Consider the following 26,522-nt stretch of genomic DNA (forward strand, 5'->3'; position numbering starts at 1 on the left):
GAATGGGTTATATACATGTGCATGTTTTAGCGGTTGCCTGTTTGCACATGTGCCCGTGTGGAAGGTATGTATAAGCTATGGGGAAGCTGTGTATCATGTAGAGACTGGATGATAGGATCTCGCTACTGATCATCAAACAGGAATGTGGATGTGGGAGCAGGTGGCAACACTCCCCTGGGATAAAGGGCAGCGAAGGAACAGGGGATCATCTCCAGGATTGAATCCCAATCTGAGTCTGATCAAACTGTTCTTGTTTCTCTGGCTTTTCGTCGCTTTCGGCTTGTTCCGCACTTTGGGTTCTATCTGATCCGTCTCAACTTGCACCTTCTCACCTCATCTTGCCGTGCTTTTGTATTCATACATTTCCTTATCCCAGCCTCCATCTTCTCATCCATGCCTCATTCGCTGCTGGATGCAGGGTTCATCAACTGTCACCTCTCTTGGCGGCAATCTCACTTTCATGCGATGCCTTGGCCTTACACAACAAGGTTTCCACATCAATTCGATTTCATTTACTGAATGTCAGTTAGGGCAAAAAGGCCATGTTGTTATGTGACATACACTTCCAGCTTTAAAAGCCATCCAAATTGAAATGGATTTGACCTTAACCTTCCTTTTATGTTTACTGAATAGTAATTTACTTACTGTTTGTCTACGGCCTGCTTGTTTATTTGTGTTCCACTAAATACCACATGTACGTTTCTACTTAACCAAGATGAGAATGAAAGCCTGGAGGGATGGGTGGCAGTAAGGAAGTGGGAAGAGGGGGGGATGGACGGAGAGTATAATCTCTTCCCTGCAGTGACGGAGGTGGGATTTTCCCAGCAGGCAGTGGGCATGATCCCAGGCATAGCGCGGTGCAGGCAAGGGGATCATAGAGATGACATTCCCACACTCTAGACAGTTTCACACAGGCTAGCCAAGCCCACAGCCGCTAACTGGTGGACTGTGAAATCACCAGAAAGACTACAGTGAGTCCATCGCGGTGGGAGGGTGGGATAAAAGAGGGAGGGAAATGATCAGGAATGGGTGTGAGGTGGGGAAAAAGAGGCAAGGAGAGGTGACACTGGAAAAGTAGCAGCCCGGTTGTATGATCTGATTTTAATGTCCTCATTAAGACTGACACGATACCTACTGCTATTCTCCGTCCAACTGCATTTTCTGCAGGCGTCGCCGTGCCAACCTGACAAATGTTCTCTGTCTTTCCAGAAGACGGCAGACAAATTGGTGTTGTTTTACTGAGCGGAGAGAACTTAAAGGGTCAGTTCTCCCAAACGCTATGGATACTGTTCTTGGGGAAAAAACCCATACCTCGTGTTTTTTGGAAAGACATTTATTCACTCTCTTGCCAAGAGTTGATCAATACCGCTCTAATGTATGTTAATATAAAGTTAAGACCAGCAAGGGGATGGCGGGGAACTAGACCGACTCTGTACACAGTTGAAATAGTCTGCCCAACAGCATTGCTAAAGGTCACTAATTAAGAAGGCACGTGTTGTGCTTTTTTGACCAAAGATTTATAGTTTCAAGTGCTGGAGTTTCTGTTAATTACCTGGCAACCTCACAGTAATGACTCGACTCCTAGAAGTCACTACCGACAACTAAGAAATAGTCCAGAACATAAAACACGGACAACAATTTACTGTTTTTACCTTCCAGTTGGTATACTGATGAAAGAACTGACATGTTATTTAGCTAGCCTTAAAAAAACATCCACAGTAGACACACCGACACAACAGTGGTAACAATCCTCTCATCTATCTTTCAGCGGGAAAGAAAATAAACACACTTCTCGAAACGCCGCAACGGAAACTCTACCAGCCTCCACTCTGTGCTGGTGTGGAAGCAGAAATCTCAAAAGTGGATTTGTCAGAATCCTGCCATTAGAACTTAATCTTATGCTGGACACACATGAGGACACAAGTGGAATATGTGTCCTTTGATGCACAAAGGTTCGTTCACTCCTGCTCATCTTCACACTTTAATTAAGCCTCTTCAACAGCCCTCACTGCAGATGCAATAAACCATATATGAGGCAAATGAAGTCCTGTATGAACGGTCTTTAGCTCGAGTTCATTTCCAACACGTGAATGGACAGTCTGCTGCATCATTAGTCTTGTTCTTAAGGAAAACTCCACAAAGGTTGAGGGAAGAATGTTGCTGGTTTCAGAAAGTCATTGTTACTTGCCTCAGTTTTTCTGATAACACTAAGTAAATGATAGGGCTCTGGTCATTAGAGCAATGCCTGCAAAGGCACTGAGTTTTTGTTTACAAGGCCCAACAGTAAACAACATTACTGTGGGAAACTGGCAGGCCCCAATACTAACTTTTTAATGAAGTGCCATGCCGATTTCTCTGTCTCCTTGGAAAGGTAAACAGTTCTTGTTGTCTCTAGGGTGATTTTGGCATACAGAATTTAGTTTAAATGATACACTGGGTGTGAAACTTTTGCTATTCCTTCCAGTGCCTTATTTCCAATACTTTCCCGAGCTCTCCTCCACCAGAAGGTTTCTCTCATTTGGGAGTTGGTAGGTGTGTGAGTACAGCTGGATGTATGATTAGGCTTGGCAGGTTAGCGATCTTAGCAAGCAGCAGGGAGAGGTATGACATTTATTTTTCAAACCCCCGACCCTGAGGATGAAAAATGCATGTCTGAAGCTTAGCCAAGGCGGTTTGGGTAATCATTTATGCCAGTGTCTCTAGTCCCGTGTCTCGACCTTACCGGTTGGGTGTCTGACAAGTGATGCATGATGCCTCACTCTCCCTCCCTCCCCACTCCTCCCGGCCCCGCTCGTGTACACACTGCCTTCTCCCCAACCTCAACAGGACACTGTCAGTCTGTCCCGCCTTTGATAAGCACCTGTCAAGTTCAAACCTTGACCTGCAGTCAGCGCACCATCCTTCCCTCCCACCCTCTGCGGTCCCTTAGCTCTTTATTCACCTTACTTTTGACTTTTAAAGCTCCCTCTAAATCCTCTCTGTGTCTGCCTTTTCTTTATGTATCTCCACCATCCATTTATGAAGACATACAGCCTTTTGTCATATGCAAAGACATGCAACATAAATTACATGCAGCATAAACCGAGGTGTCACATCTAAATGTCTACCCAATGTGAAGAGACATGTAAGTTGACTATGTGATTGATGAGGTTTGGAGGTCTCTGCACCGAGATCAGTTCTTTGTGACAAAATTTTAAAAAACAAAAAAAACATGCATAAGTTGATGAAACTGATGCAAACTCTGTACAATGTTTTCGCTCCTGATTCGAGGATGAGGATTATTGTCTAGAGAAGATACCTTTTATAGAAATCACAGTGGGATTAGCAGTGATTCTGTCCAGATGGATCCAAATAAATGAAGTGGCGGATTTGCCATCTCTATCGTCCTCACAGGAAGGAGGGAGATGTGGTTTGTGTATATATAAAGGAGGCTGCGCCAGACCTCAGCATGCTTCTAATAGGCTAACTCAATTCCAAGATGTACAACACTGCATTCTGGGGCAGGTCATGGAGAAAAAAAAACACAGGGAGGAAACCAGTGATTTCCAAGTTAATTCAACAGAAAGACAGATAGAGAGAAAGAGAGAGAGAGAGAGAGAGAGAGAGAGTGTGTGTGTGTGTGTGTGTGTGTGTGTGTGTGAGAGAGGCCAGCTGGTGACTTTGGTGTCTTCCTAAATTATAATGTACACCCAATTTACTCTCATTTGCTGTGAAATTAGCAGGGAAATTTGTTTAGATCTTCTCCCTCGAGAAAATGGGAAGGAAGGAGCTGTTGGAGTGTGAGGTGGTTGGAAGGAGGTGGTATTAATGTCGTGCGGTTATCAACTCAATTGTACTTTCTCTTCTGTGCCAGCTATAAATCACGCCGCCGCCACTCACTATAATCTACACAGACATTCTTCATGTACGCACAAATGGAAACACGTGGGGTCTGCGGTCTCATGTGATGATAATCTAAAGCCGTCCCTTTTTGCCGCATCAATACGGAGCAAAGTGTTCTTAATAGATTGCCTCGAAGTTTGAAAGGCCAGAGTGCAGCCACTGCTACTGTCAGACTGACAGCAAGACTGAAGAAAGGCCTGCTGGTCATTTAAAGGTTGGTTTACATTTAAAATCCAGAGAGGCTTACCGCAAAGAAAGAACACTGCAGGTGGACATAATGCTGTGTCAGGTGTTTGGGCACGAGCCAGCTGTTCGTTTTAGCACCCCAACCTCCCTCTATCCTCTTCTGTTCGGTATGTGTGTGTGCACCTGCATGTATGTGCTCATGCAACCTACAGAATGCACACACACACACTTCTCATTACCCCAGAAGCTATTGCTCCCTATTAACCTTCTTGCCCTCCTTACTCAGAGTTCTCTGCTGGCTCATAAACTTCACACAGTAAGACTTTGAGAGATGGGTAATGCCAAAATACACTCCCCTTGTTGAACTTTGACATCTAACTACCGATGTGGAACCAATCCAAGAGGCTTTTTAGCCTGGTGCATATGGACAGATTTCTGCCAGGCTTTTACTTACAAAGCAGCTAGCCTAGTACTTCCAAGCCTTATTCAGACAATACTGGCCATATGTAGCGTACTAAGGAGCAGAACATTCCAGAGCAACACACAAAGATTCAAAGACCCTCTCCCAAAGCTATAAATTTGGTAAGACACCATTGTCATTAGTTTATTTATTTGCATTTATTCATTCATTTATTCACTGTCTGTTGTTGTCATGTCATTGTTGTTTATTGTTTGTTTGTAGAATTAGTTAATAAATGTTTGTATATAATTATCATCGGTTCTACCATGTGTTTCTTTGTTTTGGGAACTGGAGGTCAATAAAATCAGAGTTTATGACTTTCAGAATGAGACTGTTCAACTTCATTTTAATCAAAGTCTCTTTGAGACTTAGCTTAAATTGATAATTTCCTCAGGCCAGCTGAGGATGCTGCCCCTGAATGAACAAGTGCAATTTTAATCATAAAGTGTAGTTTCTACTATTTCTACACATTCAGCTACACCGTATGTAACAGAACTTATCTAAACCAGATCTAAATTGTTCCACACAAGAAGAAAATTAAGGTGACGGAATGCAATTAAAATGTCAGTCAAACTAGGATTCCCATTTTGTCGTTTCATCTATCATTCGCTCATTACCTGATTAACTGCTGCATCTGAAGTCGATCAGGATCTGAGGCTGAGAACGTTGTCAGACTGGTGCCAGCAGGGACGCCCTCCTCGAAGCGGATGTGTTTGGGGTTTGTGGGGAAGTAGGGAGGTTCGTTGACGTCCTGGACAGATATGGTGACCCCCGCTGTGGACTGGAGTGATGACTGGATGCCACTAGCTAGATGGGCCTGGTTGGACACCACCACTGTCAGCATGAAGGCACGGTTCATCTCAAAGTCTACTGGCTGGAGAGAGGAAGAAAGAGTCAGCAACTGTTAAACTGAACTGCAATAGCTTAACATTTATAAAGCTGTTGCTTTTAAGTTATTCTCCTGCATCTCCTCTTCTCTCTTTCTTGTGTGCATGTTGTCTTTCTTTCTTTGTTCACCTGTGTGTTTGCTATCCGTCTTGTTTTTGTGTGAACAGTATGCTTGAGTTTTGTCTCTTGTGTGATTGTGTATTCTGTCCTCTTTCCAGGTCTTCAGGGTAGACAGGAGGCCATTTATCTGTCTGTTTACAGGCATCTGGAAGTTGCTCAATGTCCTCTAGTTTTGATGTATGTTTGCAGTCATCTACCATTTTTTTATCCTTATTTTCCACACAGTAACTTTACTATGTAGCTGTATCCTGTACACACAACATTGCATGTCTGTTAGAGAAGGGGCCTTTGCTGTGTTGCTCTTCTGCAGGGTTCTTCCATTTTTTTCCCAATTTAATGGGCTATCGAGGAGCTTTTGCTCCTCCCCATCAAGGGCCATCATTCTTTACTGATTTTAAAGCCCTCTCAAGCAAATATCTGATTTGTGATATTGTGCAACATACATAAATTTCTTCTTGATTTGATTCACATAAAACACCCGAGGATGATACTGTATCTAGTCTTCATAATCAGATTTTAAACAACACAAAATGTGTGTTTCTGTGTCTCAGTTAGGATTTTATTTGGTCAGTTTCAATTCATACTTCATATGTAAACATAAGTATGAACAAACAAGGCTATACTGTGCAATAAATATTCAGTGGATAGTTACAATAACAAGAACTTGTGTAATGCAAAACAAATAAATACCACAGAGGTCATCTCCGTGACATAGTCTGAGCCAAAGCAAACACTGCAAGCCATATTTATATAGCATTGTATTACAGTGTGTTTATTATTAAAGTGGAAATAATTCTGTGGAACATAATAAAAAATGTAAAGCTTTGTTTTACCAGAATGAACACAACTCCTGGTTTAAAGAAAAGAATGAAAATAAAGCAATTGCTTATCTTATGGTAATTATTGCTGTCATTAATAGCATTCCTTATTATTTTTATATGCAAGTTGTGTCATGTATTATCAGTGTAATATTTATTAATGGCCTAATGTGTTTACTATAAACACTGCACTGATTATAGTGCAAAACCTCCGTGTCAACATTTCTTTTTTCATCTGTGTCTGGGGACTTTGCATTGAACCTTGATGATAAAGGACATGATAAATGAACAGATGCCAAGTCAAGTGGTCCCTGGATGAAGGAACACACAGCTACACAGAAGAGGGCTGAGAGTATTCACAGGGTGTTGTCATGATTCTGCCTGTTGAGTGAATGTGTTTACTGTATATGTGTAGTCTACAGGGGGCTTTTGCCAGCTGAGCTTAAACCAGAGTGACAGTTGCACGCTCTCCTAATGAACACTACACGATCAGGTTCAAATGACAACAACAAGCAAGGAAGCAACAAAAGAACAAATATGCTGCTTGTAGGTGCTCCTGGCACATTTCTAAACAGACGGATGATGATTACCACTGCAAAGCCTGTGTCTGTGGTGTTTGATTGTGATGTTAATGGCTTTGAGCACATCTGTATGTTGCATTGCTTCAGTGCTATGAGCGGACAGTCTGAGAGCTCAGCTCTGATAAAAAAAAAAAAAAAAAAAAAAAAAAGCATCATTAATCAGGGAGATTGGTTGACAAGGGCACTGGAGGGGAGGTGTTTTTGTGCCTGTTAGCGGGTGCTACAGTTTGCCTGTGTGTGTACATGCACGTATGAATAAGTAAATGTAAGCATGCGAGTGTGTATTCGCGCGTGACCCCATGGCGCATTGGGAACCCATTTACAGGCGAACCACGCTCAAGGCTCTTTGATCTACAGCCAGTGGTATTCAGAGCACAGGGAGGTCTAGAGCATAGCTGTAGGCTAACTAAAACACACATACACACCTAGATACACACACCCTGAGGGAAGCCAGAGGGGTGAGAGGTCAATAACACGGCTTCCATCTTTTGCCCACGAGCCGTCACATCTTACATCTCCTCTGTATCACTTCACACACTCCTCTCTTTCCCTTTTACCTAATTTGTTCCGCTGGACTCCAACTTCCCACCCCCTCATCTTCTCACCTCTGCCCTAGCCAAGCTCTCTGATTTATGCTCTCTGCGGGCTGCATCTCTCAATCCTCGGAAATCTGTCTCCGCTGCACTTCTCTCCTCCTCTCTGCTCCCCCTGTCATCTTCCATGTTTATCATAAGCTGTGATTTACATATCTTAATGACTCATTCGAACCAAGCGGCTCTATTTGTGTGTTTTTATGTGCGCTTGTTTGTCTACCGGCTCGATTACCGTGCGGCAAAATGAGGAGACGTCTCATAAACTCTCCGGAGAACAGCGTAAATGTGTGACATGTTCTGGTTAAGACCTCACCCCTTGTTTACAGAGGAGTCCAAGTCCCCTGTGGAAGACTGACGTGTACCTGGGTGTCAGTGTGATTCGATGTGTCGGTACTAGCAGCCGCAGACACCTCGGTAAAAATAGGAACAACAAGGTAGCGCCTTCTTATGGCTTCTTCACTGTACCGATCACAAGTTGTCTGATGCGAATGTTCCGGCTCCCTTTTTTTTCCCTGAGCGAGCCGAAGCCCCTCTGTTTACTTGTTGAGACACTCTATTGCTCGTTTCTTCCCAGGGGGTGTCCTGTCTCTTATTTTATGATTTCCTGATAACCTGCCATGCGTCTTTATGCAAGCTTACGGCTACCCGGCTGCCTACTGAATTTTACATCAGGGAGTGAGAGGAATGGATTATAAAAGGCAGTCATCTAGAGATAATGAAGAGAAGCAAAATGCCAATGCTCATTGCTCAGGGTGCTGTGGGAATTACAAGGCGATGTTATTCCCTTTTTTTTTTTTACTATTATTGTATGATGCGAGTTGTGATATGCAGGAGTCGGATACATGTTGAGAATACCCTGGAGTCCCGGGGGTCATAAAAGTTATTTCTACAAAGCCCATGGAACATAATAAACATATTCACAGTAAGCCACTCATGAATGAACACGCATATACAAAACAAAAGGTCATTCACTAGGATGCACACCTCTAGTGCATATGTAGTCTGAAAACAAACTCGGTTGGAAGCTCATAGGTTATCATTTATTTATATGTTAATCAGCCAATCCAGAATTTGTATGCTTGTTTATTTTTAGAGAAATAAGATGCTTATGAATTCTTCCCTTTTAAACAAACGAAAGAAAAAAAGTTTTTCATTTGCTGTTTTGCTATAAATTACCTATCAGTCTTGTACTTTAAGAAATAGATCCTAAAATTATATCCTTTTTCCTACTGTAAAAGATAAATTGACCAAAATTAACCTGTTAGATTTTTGTGTTTTATTTTGTAAAGGTCATAAGAATCATAGTGTCTATCCATGACAGTACACACAGTTTTTTCCTGCTGTTCAGTCTTGTATTGAGATTGTATTTGAGAGGTCGAACACTAACATAGCAGGTTGTTACAAGACACGGCTTTGTTGTTGATGCCATTTAGCACAGCAGCTAGAGCATTATGAGTGTATAAAAACCGTTGCCTTTGTAATTGAGAAATCAATACCTAATTTGCTACAGTGGTCTCACCAGCTATTGTGTTTAAGTCTGTGTGTGAGTGTATGAGCTCTTTCCAAAGGGCAACACAGCCTCCAATCCCTCATGTGGACATAAAGGGGCATATGAAAGGCAAAGACCCCCGCCCGTCCCCATTTAACTCTGTAGACTATTATTACTGCTTGCGCTTAATTCCCAAGGGGATCTGACATTCAGTGAAGAAATAGAGATGACACTGTTTCTTCTGCACTGACCTCTATAAGCCCAGGAGCTGAGCATGACATGATAGTTTGGAATCTTACCTTCACCACGGTGACCATGCCGTCATTGGAGACAGGGTCAGTGCGGATGGTGAAATGCCCAGATGGGTCACCGCTGATGATCCTGTAGATGGCGTTCCAGTTGGGCGAGTGCGGTTGATCGGCATCTATAACTGTCAGATTGGCCACTACGACATCCACTCGGTTCTCTGGGACCTCACCCGAAAACTGCAGAAAGTACAGTCAAGTGTTAACATCTCTTTAAAGTATCATTTATTTTACTGTGCCCTTGGTCTTTTAGGTACCTACTGAGCTGTTTGAGTGTGGCAATTTCTACAAAAAGCCACTGAGAGCCCATCCCCCTTTTACATTTCTCCTAACAGATATGATCCTTATGTCAGGTTTTCACTTAGAGAAATTTTAATGATCTCGCTTTTACCACCGCTGAGTAGTAAACAAGCAGTAAACACAGTGGCACACCAGCAAGCAGACGCACAGAGGCGTTGTTCCAGTTTCACTGCATCTTCTGTATTTCTACTATCCATCCTTGATGAGCAATAATATTTTTCATTCCTTTGAAAGCCAGAGTGACAAAGGAGGAAAAGAATGGATGAACAGAAAGAAGCGAGCAGAAGGGAGGGTTAAAACAGCTGTTTGAGTGTATGTAAGTGGTTTTTAGTTGTCCCCATGCTGTACAAACACATGTGCGTTGTCCTGATAAGCCTGATGAGGAGTGAGCCGCTGTCTGTCATGTGTCTGTCATGGTGGGGATTGATCAAAGCTGCACAGGCTCAGGGGATGAAGCCCACAAAAGACCAACTAACTACAGCAACAACTCCACCAGAGCCCTGTAAAACACAAGCTGACCGCAGCCCCACCTACACAAGCAAGCCATCAACTCTTAACCAATCACACGAGGTTGGAGCACGTTGGCACGTCTTCACTTCGTCTGGAGGCAACAGGCATGCAGCGCCATACAGCCACCGTGTCACCATGGGTAACAGGCGTGGAAGAGCCGCTTATGTGAGTGTAGGATATCAAAGAGCAAAGCCCCAGACCAAACACTCCAACGGACCATAATACCATGCCTGGCAACCCGCGCATCACCCAGCAAACAGCCGACAGCAGCGGGCAGATTAGGGGGCTGCGTCAGGAGAGCTGTTCAGAGACTCAATGACATTCTTAAGACAACAGACAAGTCCGGGTGGTCCTGATGCACTGCCTGCATTGGATAAGTAGGCAGGCTGTCGTACGTTACTGTCAGTGTGAGTCTGTGTGTGCTTGTGTGGTTTATTACTGTGGTTTGGTTCAGGGACTCCCCAATGCCAATTCAATAAAATAAAACTTCAGCGATGGCTCTTACGCTCCTAAGGGCCCTTGAGCATCTTCCTTCTCAGCACACAGTAACAACTAAGGGCAAGTGTTAACCAGATATGAGGGACGACTTTGAAGGCTCCACCACTGCTCTGATTATCAATACTGCAGTTAGAGATTTCTGGTCTCATTAACTCTTTATAGAGAGGAGGAATGGGAGGCGCTGCACCTGGCATCCAAGGTCTTAAAAAGCCTTGTTTCTTTTTTCCACATTGGCATTTTCCATGACATGGCAGTTTTTGAATTCCCCACACATAAAATTATATTGGCAGTACAACAAAACAGTTCATCACAAAAGACTGTGAAATGTACAAGAGTGTGTAAATGTCAACTTAAATCAGTAAACAAAATCAACACCGAGTGCCAAAGAACATTGCAGCAATCAACTTACAATCACTGTGCTTTTGTCATTTGTAGTTTTAGCTTGCAATTGTGTTTTGAAGTTCAGAATTGCTCTGATGTAAATAATGCAGTATTAAGTGCCTTAACTGCCAAAAAACACATCTAGGAATGTAGCCAACCATGACATTTTCAAGAAGACAATGATGGTGGCTGAGCAGCATTCAGCTTATATTTAAGAATAAACTTTCAAATGAGAATTTAACATCATTAATTTTTCTACAGAATGAGAAGTTTCTCTCAGTTTTCCTCTACATTCAGTTACACTGAGACCTCCTTTGATGAAAATCAGGTTTTTAATCTTACGAGCATTTTGTATGGTGTTTTATATCTGATAGAAAACACAATATAATGACTGTGTCCCAAAGACAGTTTCAGAGAGTTTTAAACAAAATTAAAGAACCGGTCTTGTAAACTTTCTGTATCATCGCTGTTCTTCAGAATCGATTTCTAGTCAGAACATGCATGGCTAAAGAACTCAAGTCGCATGTGAGCTGGTGTAGGAGTGGAGGGTGGAAAAAGAGATTACTAGATCAGCACACACTAAAGGAAAAGGTGTAAAGTTACTTGCTTGAATTGATTATTTTCATGGTCAAAAGCTTCTCAATATGTAACTTTAATGAACAAAGATGAGTTTTTAGAAGCCAGACCTATGCCAGGTGAGGGAGTTTAACGATTGTTCTGTCTCTTCAAGACCTCCATTTTTATGACAGCGATCTTTGATATTTGCTGGGGTTATTGTCAATAATGGATGCAACTGAGAGCATTTCAGTCTATCTTGGTAAAAAAACTTTGACGTTGTTCTTTTTCTTTCACTCGCTTAATGATTTATTAGGTGAATACTGCTTTGGCTCCTAATGGTGCTAGCACTATACAGTGTAGTGCAGCTAGTTCTAGTTTAACAACTGAGCTGTTGTATGCCCATCTTTATGTAGAGGCTTGGATTTTTTTTCTCTATGATACCGTATCTTGTCCCCAACTACTGCACTACAGGGAAACATGTTGCAGCTCTTTGATTGTGATTGGCTCAGAGTGCAGTTGACTTTCTCACAGCACTTGATAAGACACCTCTTGCCAACATGCTCACCTCTCTGTCAGTATTTTGGCTGAAATTGGCCGTGAGAGGGAGCAGAGAAGTGACAGGTAGCTTCATCATTTGAACATTGTTAAGAAAGATAAAAGAACGAGGCCCGGGAAGCAATGCAGCACCTTCTGCACATACAGTACATATCATGATTGTGTGATCATAAGTTTCTACACATAACTACAAGATACCCTATTCCATATAAGATACAGTCATTGTTACAGAAGTATATGCATAAACAAACAAAAGAGATGAATAACTTATTTCATTTTGTCTCATCTATCTCTATCACAGACATAATGCATGCGTGTACACAGTCCTGAATAAGCACCCACAGCCTTCACATCTGTATACACACGACACCCTTTGCCGCCGTGAAAAATAGGCCAGCCTCTGATAAGCGTGATGAAATATTAATCATCAACATTAAAGACAAATTCCCCAAACTTTATATTTCTGGGACACGTTGAAAGATCTATGGGGTTTATTGCAAACACTAAATATTTGCATAATAGCCTGCATTCTCAACAAAATGGCTTTTATGTTATCCCCCCACTAAAATGGATGATTTATGAAGGGAGAGGGTAAAAGTGCTCCGCTCATCGTGGCTCCAAAACCTCCACTAAAGTTTATCATCAATATCTATGATAGTATTAACTTCCCCCATGACGCTGATGGAAATGCACTTAAACACGGTGGAATACAGTTAGAGAATATCAATCTATTATTGCCCACTATCATCAATATACTGCTATCAGGGGAGAATTTTAATGCAGAGTAGGGGGTGCCGAGTCAGGAAAGGCCTCTGATTTACAGCGGGGCCATGTCTATGCTTTATCACTGCTGCAGCAGAAAATAGCTCTACTGACTAAACAATCCTTCATTCTTTCTTCTTTCCCCATCATTCTCTCATCACTTTTTCTTCATTCAATTTTTCGTCCCAGAGTCTACACGGTGGTCCACCCGTCAGCTCCCTTTGTTCTCTTTTTGCTTACCATCTCCTCCCCTGCCCTCTCTCTGTACATTTCCAGCTGTGTGCGATGTAGCAGCTCTCTGATGAGCTCTGTGGCTGACACATGCTTACCGCTGATGCTAACTCATCATCATAAGGTCCTAATAGGCCCCAGGGCAAATGCTAATACTAGCTCCTCTGCTACCTCCTCAAAGAGCTGAGCGCACTGCATCGCAGATACTGCCTCAGCCGCTGCTCCTGCAGTTGCGGAGCTAAGCACCTTATCTACCCAACAGGCCCATGCTCTCATCAGTAGTGACGGGAAAGCACACATCCTGAATAATCCTGACACCTGAAGCCGCACTGACACCTGGGGAGATTTTTCATCAAAACGTGACACCGAAGCGCAGGTAAACCGATTCCACTTCTGACCATCTCTGCTTACCAAATGCACGTAAACTCTGTCACATCAAATAAAACTTATTTCCAACCATGCAAGTAAGAAATCTTTTTCTGCTTTTCAGCTATGACCGAGAAACACGACTGCCACCTCAGCTTTTCCACTTACACATCTGAACATTTAGCAGAGCTGAGAAAATACACTTATATCGGGGCTGAGTCAAAAGAGAAATCTCTCGCTTCACTAATTCATTTAGGGATGATGTTGCTGAAATGTACCACCAGTGATATAATACAGTGCATTGCTTTAGACTTTTAATTTTTACCTCACTCTCAATAATGACCTTCTGTAATGTAATCATCATTTTAAATATCACTATCATGACAACAGTCATTAACCATTTGCTGGCTCTAGTTTTCTTGCTGATTAAAGTCAATGATATGGATTAGTTATCTTGTGTGTGTGTGTGTGTGTGTGTGTGTGTATCCTCTATCAGGAAATGAGTGAGTATCCTTTTCACTTCATAGGCCTGACTCACTGTCCTTGTGTAAATCTCCCTTTGCAACAACATGACACAGTGTTGTAGTCATTTCCTTTTTCCCTTTCTCTCTTATTCTAATATATTTCTGTCTTATTTTGTTTTTCTCCAGCATTCTAATCATTTCTACCCTCCTCTCTGAACCCAACCTCCCTCCTTCTCTAAATTGTCACCCCTTCCCTCCTCTCCTCTTATTCGTAATAACTCACAGTTCTGGAGGTCAGCATGGGAGGGTTGTCGTTGATGTCCGTGACAGTGATGATGGCAGTGGCTGTGTTGGAGAGGCCAAAGTTCAGGTTGCCCTCCATGTCCGTGGCCTGCACGATGATGGTATACTGGGACACTTTCTGTAAAAAGGCAGAAACAGGAAGAAAAAAATACATCAGTGTGTCGTTATTCATCTGCAAAAATCTTTCTCTTTCCCCGAGTCTACAGCAGCAGCAGCAGCCACAGACTGTGACTCCCGGGGGAACAAAAGCTGCGCCTGTGTTCTTATAGTCGCTGTCCATGGTTTTATTTGAAACATAGAATCACAAGGGTGAAGTCTTTCATTTGACTGAGCTGAAACCTCCTCAGTGGAACGTATCCAGACATCACACCATCTGAAGGCTGCACAGCGAAGCCTCCCCCTGTGGGTACAGCATGCCATCAAAGTTATCAAAGGCATCTCTTATTCGGTGCCACTGATGGACAGATGTGAAGACAATGATCCAACTGACAGAGATTAATAGACTATCTATGGAGCAATAAAATGAGGGAATGATAAATGCCATTTCATCTTCTCAGATGACACAGTGTCACTTCACTGAAAGCTGAAATATGGTTCTCTTATTTGTATTTTTGCACACAGGCGCATTTCTGTTCCTCCTAGCCATGCAGCTCCCTTCCCACCTCCTTCTTCCTCCCTCTCTTGGTCTCGTCTTCTGTCCCAGGGTGCAGTTAATGGGCTGCAGGAAGGATGGAGCCCAGGAGCTGACTGTCTGGATAATGTGTCTCGTCACTGAGATTCCCAATTACATTCCCAGTGTCTCTCTCACCTGCTAATTACCGAGTAAATATTCCAATTAGGGCAGGACGCCACGTCAGGAGGATTAGACAGCTCCTCTCACTTCCTCTCATCTTGATGCTAGATGAGATGCTGAACTCCAACCTTGTACACACACTCTCATTAACACCCATGCACATGCACACAAGCGTCCACAAACACCAACAAGAACACATACACACACCTCTCTTTCTCCATATCTTGTGCTTGCCTGACTGTCCCATCAGCCTGTGTACAGCGTGTACACAACACTCTCACTAATTAGACAAGGGAGTAATTATGTAGAGCTCCTCTGAACCTCTCAGCATTGCAACAACACCGCAGCATACCCAGTTTTCTCTGGAGGACTGAGGTCTGTTACTGTCAACAAGCTCTTAAAAGACCACTGCAGACCAGTGGAAATCTTTAGAAGAGACTCAGTGTGGGAGCTAACAAAGAAGAGGAAGAAGACATTTCAAAAGTAAAGAACAGAGGGGAGGATAAGAGGCAGCAGGGGGACGCTACTGAGTTGCAAGGGAGGGGGGAATACCAAAAATAGATGCTGTGGTTTTTTTTTTTCCTTCTTCTTGCTTTTTTTGTAACACCCAACACCTCCAACACCTCACTCTGTGAAGGGAAATGGAGATGCAGAAACTTTCAAAGTTTCAAAGGGCCAAAGTGCTGACTAAAAGTGGACTAGGGAAGCACTGCGGTGTGCTGTGTATGAAGTTTATGTACAGTACAGAGCCTCTGTGCTGTGTATGAAGTTTATGTACAGTACAGAGGCTCTTTTTTTCTTCTTTGCAAGGTTTGAAGTGTCTCATCTGCTGTCTAGGACTATTTATTTGTATGCTGCAGAAACTGTGTATTCAAAAAATAATAGTACAAATATATGAGAGCACATCATGCAGAGAGACAGATTTACACTTATGCTGGTGTTCATGTCTGTGCACAGACAGCATGTATGTGTGCCAATTTCAGCTTTACATCTGGAGTAAGCCCATTCTGGCTGGTCCTTACTTCTTCCAGTAGTCATTTGAGAGGAAATTGTTAGTTTAAAGTTAAAGTTAGGGTCAGGTTTAGACTAAGAATATCTCCAGAGCTGGACTTGTGATACTTACTACCATTCCCTGGGATCCCAAGGCATTATTTACACCTGGTACGAATGTGCAGTGAATAGTCTTGGCGATTTTATCTCCTCATGGGTCTTAGGACTGGTATCAAAAAGCATTAACATTATCTCTATCCAAGCCTCACTGTGATCATATCTCCAAATATGAATTATGTAGGTGGGGCTCGTGTATTTGTCCGCAAACATTGCAACTCCTAGGCCAAGTGAATGTCTGCTGCTATACAGGCTTGACTTGTTCCACAGCTGAGGTAGGTATTTTGCAGCTTTTTACCGAAGTTTCATGTAGGAAGAAACAGAGTTAAGTGGGATTTCCTCCACTTGGGCTAATGTTTTTCTTCAGGATATGGCCAGTCTCTGCAAATTTCATTTACACCTGGCTGTTCTCTGATCACAATGTAAGCACAGATGTGATCTGAAAAGCTCCTGAAAAAGAGAACACTGATCCCAGTGATGCTAACCCAGATAAACGTAATTAAAAAGAAAAGCATTAAATAATGATGTCAATATGAGTCCTTTGAAGTACAAACATATTTCTGTGTGTGTGTTTAGGTGTGGCAGGAGTTTAATCCTATGTTTTGGGGTGACTGCCTGGATTAGCAATGTACAGATAAAACAGAGTAAAAATAAGCAGTGGAGGTTCGGCTCAGACATTTTTAGCCCATGTTTCTCTCGTAGCACTCTCTCCCTCTGGCACCCTCATGTCTCATTCTGCTTCTCTGTCTCCATCACCCTATCTTCTTTGCCAAATTCACACACACTTCCACCCGCCTCATTGTAATATCCCCGTCTACCCTGCTCTGTTTTTATTCCATGGCTCCCTTCAGTTCCCTTTTTTTCCCTCCATTCCCTGTGTTTTATCGAGTGTAGATGTGATTATATGGGCTTTTGTGTTTGTCTGACAGGTGTCAAGGGCATTCTATCTTAGATATTTCCACTCTATCTTTACCACACAAATGCTCACACACACACACACACACACACACACACATGCCCACACAAAACACAACGTGAGCAGCCCACTGCAGCATGATGTGTTGTTAATAGGTCTGTCACTGGTGACAGTTTGGGAGGATGATCTGTCTCGGAGATTTCTTTGCAGAGTTGTCACTGGCACATCCATGTTGCCAGAATAAACACATTTGGATCTTGTCACAACTTTTAGAGCTCCATAAACAAGGTGACCGCAGACAATTTACTGTAAAAAAAAAAAAAAGGGGGGGGGGGGGATGAGTTGATGGCAGTGTGTGTGTGTGTGTGTGTGTGTGTGCGTGTGCGTGTGCGTGTGCGTGTGTGTGGTGACAAATGGCGGCAGAACATTTGAAAGTCGCATCTCAGAATGTCATCAGAGTAAACAATGCTGTTAGGGAGGGTGTTCCATAAATAAAGATAAAGGAGGATCATCTGACCAGCTATAGTTTATTCAGACAGCCTGCACACCATGCAACAGTTCAAAGATTTCAATGATTAACAGCATTTTACATCCTTATTTGCGGGGCTTAATTGGCCAAATTTGTTAATACGTTACCTGCATAACAAACAAAATTTTTTAGGAGGACACCAACCTCTCGATCAAGACCAGGCGCCACTGTCACAATATCCCCAGTCTCGCTGTTGATGGTGAACATGTTAGGGATTGGGCTGTGTGGTGTCTGGGACAGGATTCGATAGCGCACCATTCCGTTAGCCGTGGTGTTGTCGTCGGCATCGAATGCTGACAGGTGCATCACGTACGTTCCTGATAAAAAAAAAAGACAATTTCTCAGTGTTTAGCCATATACTTAACCGTGTTGTAATAAAAAAGACAAGATTATGGACAAGAACTCAAGAGATGGAGGATAGCTATATGCACCAGATCCTGCATTCCTTGCACGGCTCTTAATGCAATCAGAGTAGAAAGAGTTTTTTTTTTTTTTTAGAATTTTTAGCTTGTAAAGTCAAAAGAACCTAGCTATTAAATCTCAGATATATAGGCCTCCTCCTCTACAAAACTCTGAGTTGATAATGTTAGGTAATTATAATTCAAATTGGTGAAGCCTTGGTTGATTTCAATCTCTCATAATCATTATGGACCCTGCCAGGCCAGATTTTAGATCATCATTAATTGACTTGATTTTAACTAACTGAACAGATAAACTCAGTGCTTCAGGAGTGTTTCAGTTTGGTTTTAGTGGTCATTATTAGCTCGCATTAGATGTGCCAAAATAAAAAATTTATGTCAGCGTACGGTGATTAAATGCATTTTTAAGCATTTTAATGAGCAAACCTTCAGAAAATTACTTTTTAAAATGTGATTTTTATGATGCCCAAAATAGTTTTGAATCATTTTTTCCCTTTTCTCAACATAGTAGTGGACAAGGACGCACCTTCTAGGAAATACAGAAAACAGCACAGATGAAGTCTCTGCTTCTCATCAGAAAGTTCATCACTACTTAAAGCAAGAAACAAAGCCTGGGCTATGGCCAGACAAGCGAGATCCAAGTCACTGGCTTGCTTTTAGGCAACTTATAAACAAAATGTATCTCTGCAATAAGAAAAGTCCCACAATCTTATCCAAACCCAGCAAAATTCTAGAAGGCAGTGAATTCAATCAACCGTAAGCCCTCTCTCTCCTTTCCTCCTGTGGCCAAAGCTGGTGGGTGTTCAATATCAGATCCTAAAGAAATTTGTGTAGCTTTATTTATTAAATGGCTTAAAGAATAATTTTACAGCTGCTGTCTTTATCAGTGGTAGAGTATAAGAGTTCACTGCAGAAAGTCTCAAACCCTTCTTTTTAAAGCTGGCCACTCCAGTTGTAGTTAACTACATAACTATTACTGCTACTTTTCCAGATGCCTGGAAGGCCGCGTATGCAACCCCATTACATGAAGAAAGTGAAGCATCCAACCTCCACAATTACAGGCTTATCTCTATATTATCATGCCTCACAAAAATCCCTGAATCTCTTGTGAATAAACAACTTAAATGATTTTGAAAATCATTTCACTGCAGCAAATTCAATTTTAAGCACCACTGCTCAATTTCTTTCTCACTTCTGTTTTAAATTCTATTATTACAGCTTTGAACAAAAGGAAACAGTGTGCAGCTCTTTTTTATTGATCATTCAAATGTATCTGATGAAGTTCATCATTCCTTCCTTTTAAAAAACTTCAGCAAACCTTATACACAGACAGTGCTGCGTTGCTTTTAGGAGTGTTAAATTAGAATTTGTGGTAATTACAAAAGGCGTCCCACCAAATGGAATCCTGAAGCCCGAGCTGTTAACTCTTTACATAGATGATATTGTCTCCTCTGTATCTGGTTGTAATGTGCGTCCTTATGCTGATGGTACAACTTTGTAATGTCGTGTGGATGCTGTACATTCTGCTATGAAATATTTTCAAGTTATAAGTCACACTCAATAAGGACATATTAGTTCTTAATGCAGATGAATCTGATCATCTCTATCATAAGTGGGACTAATCTTGAAAGAATAACAAGCATCTTGGGATTTGGGCCGATAAAAAGCAGTCATCACTGTGAGTTGTACATTGAGGATGGGTGGCCCTTCCTCTCTATAAGACATAACAGACAGTGCTATTTATTTATTTATTGATAAGGCCCTTATTGTTTTTCTTGTTAGGTTTTTTTTTGGGTTATTTTTTACCCTCATGATACTTCGTTGCTGTCTTTTAATGTCTGTCCTCAAACGACTGCCCTGGATTGCCAGAGCTGGCTGTCTGTGTGCCTGCAACCTGTAATAACCTGCAGAACAATCTAAAGCTTGATTCATTTTTGTCCTTAGTGCAATTCAGATGTCTATTTGATCTTATTTTACTTTACTTATTTGTTTCAGTTGGTTCATTTGTGATTCATTTGTTGTAATGTTTTCATTAGTTTACCAACTTTGTCTTTGAATAGCTTTTACTGTCATTGTTATCCATATTTCTTATTTGTGTGCCTATGTCTTTTCCTCTTTTACTTTGCCACATTGTACGTGAGGCTTCTTCACGGAAACTGATATTAAAGAAATGTTTGAATAGTACATATTTTTAATGGACACTGAAAGTGTTCTGATGCTACAGATTCAAATTGTCTGGTGTGACCACGTACCTAATGTGAACTATCCCCCGATATTATGTAACTGACGTTACTACATCAGTTTGCTGTAGGGGTGGACAAATGTGCTTTTTTTTCAGGGCCAATATCAATACCGTTTATTAGTAATCTATGAGACCATTTACTGATATTTGGAACCGATATACATTTTCAACAAAAAATAAAAAATCTTATTGACAAAATATTGAGATCTTTACAACATATATCCATCAGTGTTCATAGGTTCATATTGGTAGTTTGTAGCCAATCAGATTGAGATCACAGAATGGAGATTACACATGGAATGAGGTGGCTTCTTCAGATGCAAAGTCGTGTATTGTTTGTTAAATTTATATATTTTATTGGGAATCTATTAAAATCATAATGATGTTGATTACTGCAAAACTACTGAAAAGAATGCAAACAAGCAAATGACTTACACAACTGAAACTTTAGCATTATTTTGTTCTTTTTTTTTGGCCTAAGATGCTGCAGTATAGCAAAAGTTATATGTACTTTTGCTTTAACTTCATTTTCTATTTGTTTTCTACAAATAAATTACCCTGTCTTTATATAAATTTCATTTATGAAGAGGCTACCTGCACATTGCACTGCTTGACTTAACCATCCTGCAAACAGATTGTAAAGACTGATATTGGTGATAATGACACAGATTTTGCTTAAGGTATACATTAACATACCTAATAAACCAACTGGATGTCCCATGACACTTTCCATATTGTTTATTGATATCTACAATTTGATATCTATAAATGTTGGACAGCTGTTGCGTAAATAATAATGACTTCAACAATTACAACTACAAGCAAAGCACGGACATGTACTACTTCCATATATAATTCTGATAATTTTTTATAGCTCAATAACCCTTGTTACATTTTGTATTTACAGGATAATTTCAAACGTGTTCTAACAATAATCAGTCTGACTACAAGCACTAGCATGAAGTGTGCAGACACAGCTCAGTCGCAGAGAGTGAGCTACTATCCTTCCATGAGTGCACCACTTGTTTGCTTTCCTGCCTCCACACATTCATATAACTCTGTGGGATCGCTGCCTGTCACCCAATCTCTCCATCTCTTTCTCCCCCTTGTTCTCCCTGTCTCGCAGCCGATTCTAATTGCCAGAGATAGGGATATCATGCCAGTGACAGCCCCTGTCCGAGGATAATTGTAACCGCAGCTCCCATTTCAAACTTCATTACATTTCAAAGCAACATTTGTCAATGACTCGGCCAGAGGGAGCACTCTAAAGGCCTCTCAGTGAGACGAGGGGGAAAAAAAGCTGTTAGGAACAGAGGGAGGGAAAGGAAAAGAGAGAACTAGAGGACAGAGTCCATATTTGGTTTGATTCCAAGTGGAGTGACTATCAGTCCTCCACTGATCACTATTTTTTCTAGAGATGGAGGGATAGAGAGAAGGAGATGAAGAATCACAATGTGTCACACATCGCCGGAGTAATTTCATTAAGCTGCACTCTTAGGGGGTTTAATGTGGACCCTTTGTACGGGCGTCCTAAGCTGTGCCTGACAGGATTAGGTCCCCATAATGACTCTTTAATTTGCAAACTAATTCAAGTCTGTAATTGGCCTTCCATTGAAACCACTGGAGCTCTAAATTCTAAAACTCTCTCTTTTTATGATTATTGTTCAGCTGAATGTCATGCATGCCGCAGAGACCGGTGTGCTGTGTGGGGCAAAGCTGAGGGAGAAGGGATGGCAGCACAGAGGAAAGAAAAAACAGAGAAAGAAGAAAGCAATGAAATAAAGAAATAAAGAAAGTTGGAAAGAAAGACAGCAAAGAAAGAAAAGGAAATGAGCACCTGGACGCCTCTTGAGATCACCTCTGGTGCAATAAACTGTGGCTCATCACACTCACACACAGTTGCACACAGAGAGCTCATCATAAAATGACCCAGTGGTGCTACAGCGTGGTACATTTAATCCTCAATCTCCTCTCCAGCCTGAGCACCCTCTTTGGTTTATGACCGCTGCTGCACCAGGCTAAATGAAAAGCCACTGTAGGAGACAGATTCTCCGTCTGTCTGCTAAATCAAGGGGAATAGAAAATTCTCTGTTGCATTAAATATTTACTGGCATATCATACGACAGCAATCTCTCCTGATATACTAGCTGCTCTTCTTCTGTCCACCTGTATATGTCACCCTTCCAAACATTTCTTAATTTTTCATAATGCAAATGCCTGTTCTGTAATTGGCATCTTTTTGTGAATTTAACCACCCATTCGTGCACCATTACCTGGTTTAGAGCCTTCATCCACAGAGCCATTGTACACCTGGTTTTTGAACTCAGGTCTGTTGTCATTCATATCGATGACGAAGATGTACAGATCGATGGGGTTCTCGACCTGGTTCCCATTCATGTCCACAGCATGGGCTCGCAGCTGGAAGACACAGGAACAGAAGAAATAGGTTCAGATTACAGCCCATAATTGCTATTACAGGAGCAGAAAGTCTTGAAATGATAAATAATTCAATGTGGGTCTTTGATGAGTGCTTGTATTGGGCTTATGGAGAAAATTACTGAGGCAAACATTTGATGTTTGATGAGAAAAACATAAAATGAACAAGCGTCTATGCAGCTAGCACTTATCTATCTACACCAAGGTTACTTTTCTACTTGGGATGGACGGTGCATACACAATCACATTTCAAACCCCCCATTTTTTGACCCCACCACTTCTGCAGTTTCAGTTTGATTTACTTACTAACATCTGTTTAAATAGCCCCATCTAACTGCCCAGTAGCCAAAACCCAGGTGGCAGAAAATAGAAGCTGATGAAAATGTTTACACATTCAATTGACTCATCTTAAGATTTTGCCATTAGTTCACAGATTTGGGAGCAGTGAAAAGGATGTTTGCAGCCCCTAGTTTTGCCTGTCAGGCTGTAGCTGCCCTAAACTTATGATTGGTGAAGGTTATACAAGCATCCTGACAGCAAACTCTGCAGAGCACTAATCAGAAATGAAAAATCGATACTTCCATCCTCTCTGAATGTTTTTTGGTAAAATTAAATGCAAATGTTGCTTTATATCTGGATTTCCAGGTAGGAGATGTATCATTTTAATAAAAATTAAATCTTTATGAGCATCAACCATTAAATCTAAGGAAAAAAGACAGTGTTCCTTAGACAAATACTGATGTCTGGTGTCAAAAATTTTATATCAGACCATTTTGGACTAGTCTAGTTCTGTTTTATTTCCTTTGCATGTTGTATATATTTTATGATTTATTTTTATGTATCTTACATGAGACCTCTATCAATTATTCTTATCTATTACTTAGTTCCACAGTTACTGAATTAATAAATATTTGCACACTGCAATGTATTATTTCCTACATTAATAAACTGTACTCTTCCAAAGTTTGAAACACTAAAAATAAAATTAGCACATTTTCCAAATTAATATTGTATATATTTTTGCTTTTAAATTTTCAGTTATCTTCATACAAAATGCTGCAAAAACAAACAAATAAAAAAAATCTACATTGAATAAACATTTAGGCCTTGTCCACACGTAGCAGGATTTTTGTAAAACCGAATATTCCGAATATTAAACCTTCCCCCTCCGTCTAGAAAAAAACTTACGAACACACCACCTCGTTTTTAGAAAAAAACTTCATCCACACGTAACCGCATAAGTGCGTTTTTCAGCACATTCATAAGCATGCCGGACCTTTAGGTGGCAGTAGTTCCCCAAATCCTAGCAAGGTGGTGGAGAATAACCGTCCTTAACGTCGTCCTTCGCCTGTGTTGTTGAATGTGGAGCAGTATCTGGGCTTGTACAAACAAGCAAGTAAAAAGCGCCTGTACAAGAAACGGCGCCCAAAACCTTGTGAGAGCATCCATACTGTTACCGAATGTAAACACAGGTCTCATATGTGATGTAAGAACATATTTTGTCGCAGGCGGTGACGTTTCGAAACGCAAAACCCCGGTTACTGATGTCCACATGCAGACGCATAAAACGGAGAATTCGCAAATCTTCACTTTGGTCGGAGTTTTTAAAAAGAATCGTTTTTGATGACGTAAATCTGCGTTTTTGTGTGGATGATAGGCCGAATCGTAGAAAAATATCTTCGTTTTGTGAGATACCTGGCTACGTGTGGACAAGGCCTTAGTGTGATCCAAGGAACAATCTGCAGTTAAAAAATAAGCCCAAAACTGCAGTTCTTTGAAAGACCATTTGAGGCTCTTCTGAATTAATCAATCCCTATACAATCTCATGTTAAAATGTCCGACTATACAGCACAAATAAACATATTTACAGCGTGGTACAAAAAATATTTTTGTCTCTATAGCTTATTTTGCTTTTGAAGACAATTGTATGAGGGTGGAAATTTTTTTTACAGACAGACTATCGTGTGACCACCCTTTGTCTTTGAAACAGCACAGTTTCTTTTCGAGGTACATCAGTGCAGACATTCTCAAGGTAGGCTGTTCCTAAGGACTTGCAGAACTTTCCATAGTACTTCAGTGGATTTGAATGTTTTTGTCTGATTTGCTTCTGCAATCCCAGACTAACCTGAGGATGCTGATGAGAGCTTTGAGGAGGCCTATATTATGCAGGACCCCTTGATGCAAAAGACAATTCGTTAGGACTTTGGCTCTATGTTAGGGGCTATTGTTTTGCCACTGAATAAATTTGGAGCTCATCAGATATCTCCCTGACGGTATTGTTTGATAGATAACAATCTGAACATCTAAAGCACCTATAAATACTATTCATATTCTGTCAGGTTGAAGAACACCGGAATGCCTCCCTGGACCAAACAAAGGGAGAAACAACATAAATAAAACACTAACCAAGTGAAAGCAATTGTTTTTTATGTGCAACCCTAAAGCCAAACCCCCCCCCCAAAAAAAACAAACACCTTTGCACTGTCTGCACAGGTTGATTAAATCAACATTATTGAATTACACAGCATAAAAACTTCACAAAAAAAGCTCCCAAACCAAAAACAACATTAAGTATGGTCAGAAGTAAAAATAAGGATATTCTTCTTACAGAAAAATTGCCTTTGCGATCATGTTCGTTCTCCTAACTTCTTATCTTTTTTACCCCTAGTCCCCAGAAGTTTTTATCTCAGCAGAAACCAAAACAAGAAACATCTTATTTCATTGGAAGTTGCCTCTGTTGTAAAAGCAAGGTGTCTGTTTGAGAATCACTGTGTTGGATCCCTGGCCAACATTCTGTCTGGTTTTGTTTGAAAGGGAGTCCTGAAATCTCTTCACTTTCCTCTGACTCCCCAAACACAGTCAGCCCATCTCAAATTCAACTCAGCTGTGCTCAGATCAATGGAATCACCAACTAGGATTTCTCACAAAGTTTGGACATGAAGTTATTACTGGAATCAATACAGGCTGTAAAGTAAGTCCTTACTGCTTTCACTCTTGTGAAGTCTAGAGAAAAAAAAACCTGAACGAATGAAAATGAGAGCAGAGAAAATAGCAGAATTATCAGGGAAATGTTGAGTTTCCGTAAATGCCTGTGGTTTGTTTTTTCGCTCCATACATGAAGGTCAAACAAACTCCTCAGCTCTCTCCATCTAAAGCAGTTTTGATTCCCTTCACCTTACCTGGGAATGTTTATATCCCTGAACATGACTTATTCAGTGATATTACTGTCAGCTGGAAGCACTGGCGATGTTTAGTTTATATCGTAGATACTATCTACATCCTGCTCCTAACAACACAGGCTGCTAAATATTTATTCTGTAGAAACATCAGCAATCAATTTCAGGTGAAGGACCTCCACCTTACTTGATGGAGGGGATATGCATCAAAAGCAAAGCTAAAGGAAGAGGAAACGAGACAAAATTGGAAGGGACTGGCAGAAAAATGAAAACATGCTAAGAACAGATGGTAGGAAATCCGAAATATAACACAGCTTTTACAGATCATATATGGAGAACTAAGGGAATGGTGCTGTTTCCATCTGAGCACGCCTGATAGGAAAACGCTACCTGGCCACTGCAGGAGCATGAGAGCCAGATAAATAAAATAGCCTCCAGGCTCGCTGTGGCAGGAAATAGAATAAGTAGCATTCTCCATCGACATCGTCTCTCAGAGAGGTGAAGATCCTCTCCACTGCTGCTCATCACCTCCTCTCAGCCGTCTGCTTCCACTCTGCACCTCCACCAAAATTGCGTCTTCAGGTCCCCCTAAGGTTAATTTGACTTTACTTTTTCCACCGCATTGTCTGATCTGTCCTGCACCCAATATCCGTG

At 41.3% G+C, this 26,522-nt stretch overlaps 1 protein-coding gene across 1 annotated transcript in view; it reads right to left on the minus strand.

The window, feature by feature from the left end:
* The window catches only part of LOC111574184 (cadherin-4-like), a 232,095-nt gene that overhangs the window by 15,156 nt on the left and 190,417 nt on the right, over positions 1-26,522 (minus strand). Inside the window, exons 7-11 of the mRNA XM_023278621.3 lie at positions 22,530-22,674; positions 17,740-17,912; positions 14,231-14,368; positions 9,317-9,502; positions 5,146-5,402 (exon numbers count right to left, since the gene is read on the minus strand). Of these exons, the coding sequence (XP_023134389.2) occupies positions 5,146-5,402; positions 9,317-9,502; positions 14,231-14,368; positions 17,740-17,912; positions 22,530-22,674 (899 nt within the window). The remainder of the gene's footprint in view (positions 1-5,145; positions 5,403-9,316; positions 9,503-14,230; positions 14,369-17,739; positions 17,913-22,529; positions 22,675-26,522) is intronic.

The sequence above is a fragment of the Amphiprion ocellaris genome, chromosome 8 (assembly GCF_022539595.1).
Source record: "Amphiprion ocellaris isolate individual 3 ecotype Okinawa chromosome 8, ASM2253959v1, whole genome shotgun sequence".
Lineage (NCBI taxonomy): Eukaryota > Metazoa > Chordata > Actinopteri > Pomacentridae > Amphiprion > Amphiprion ocellaris.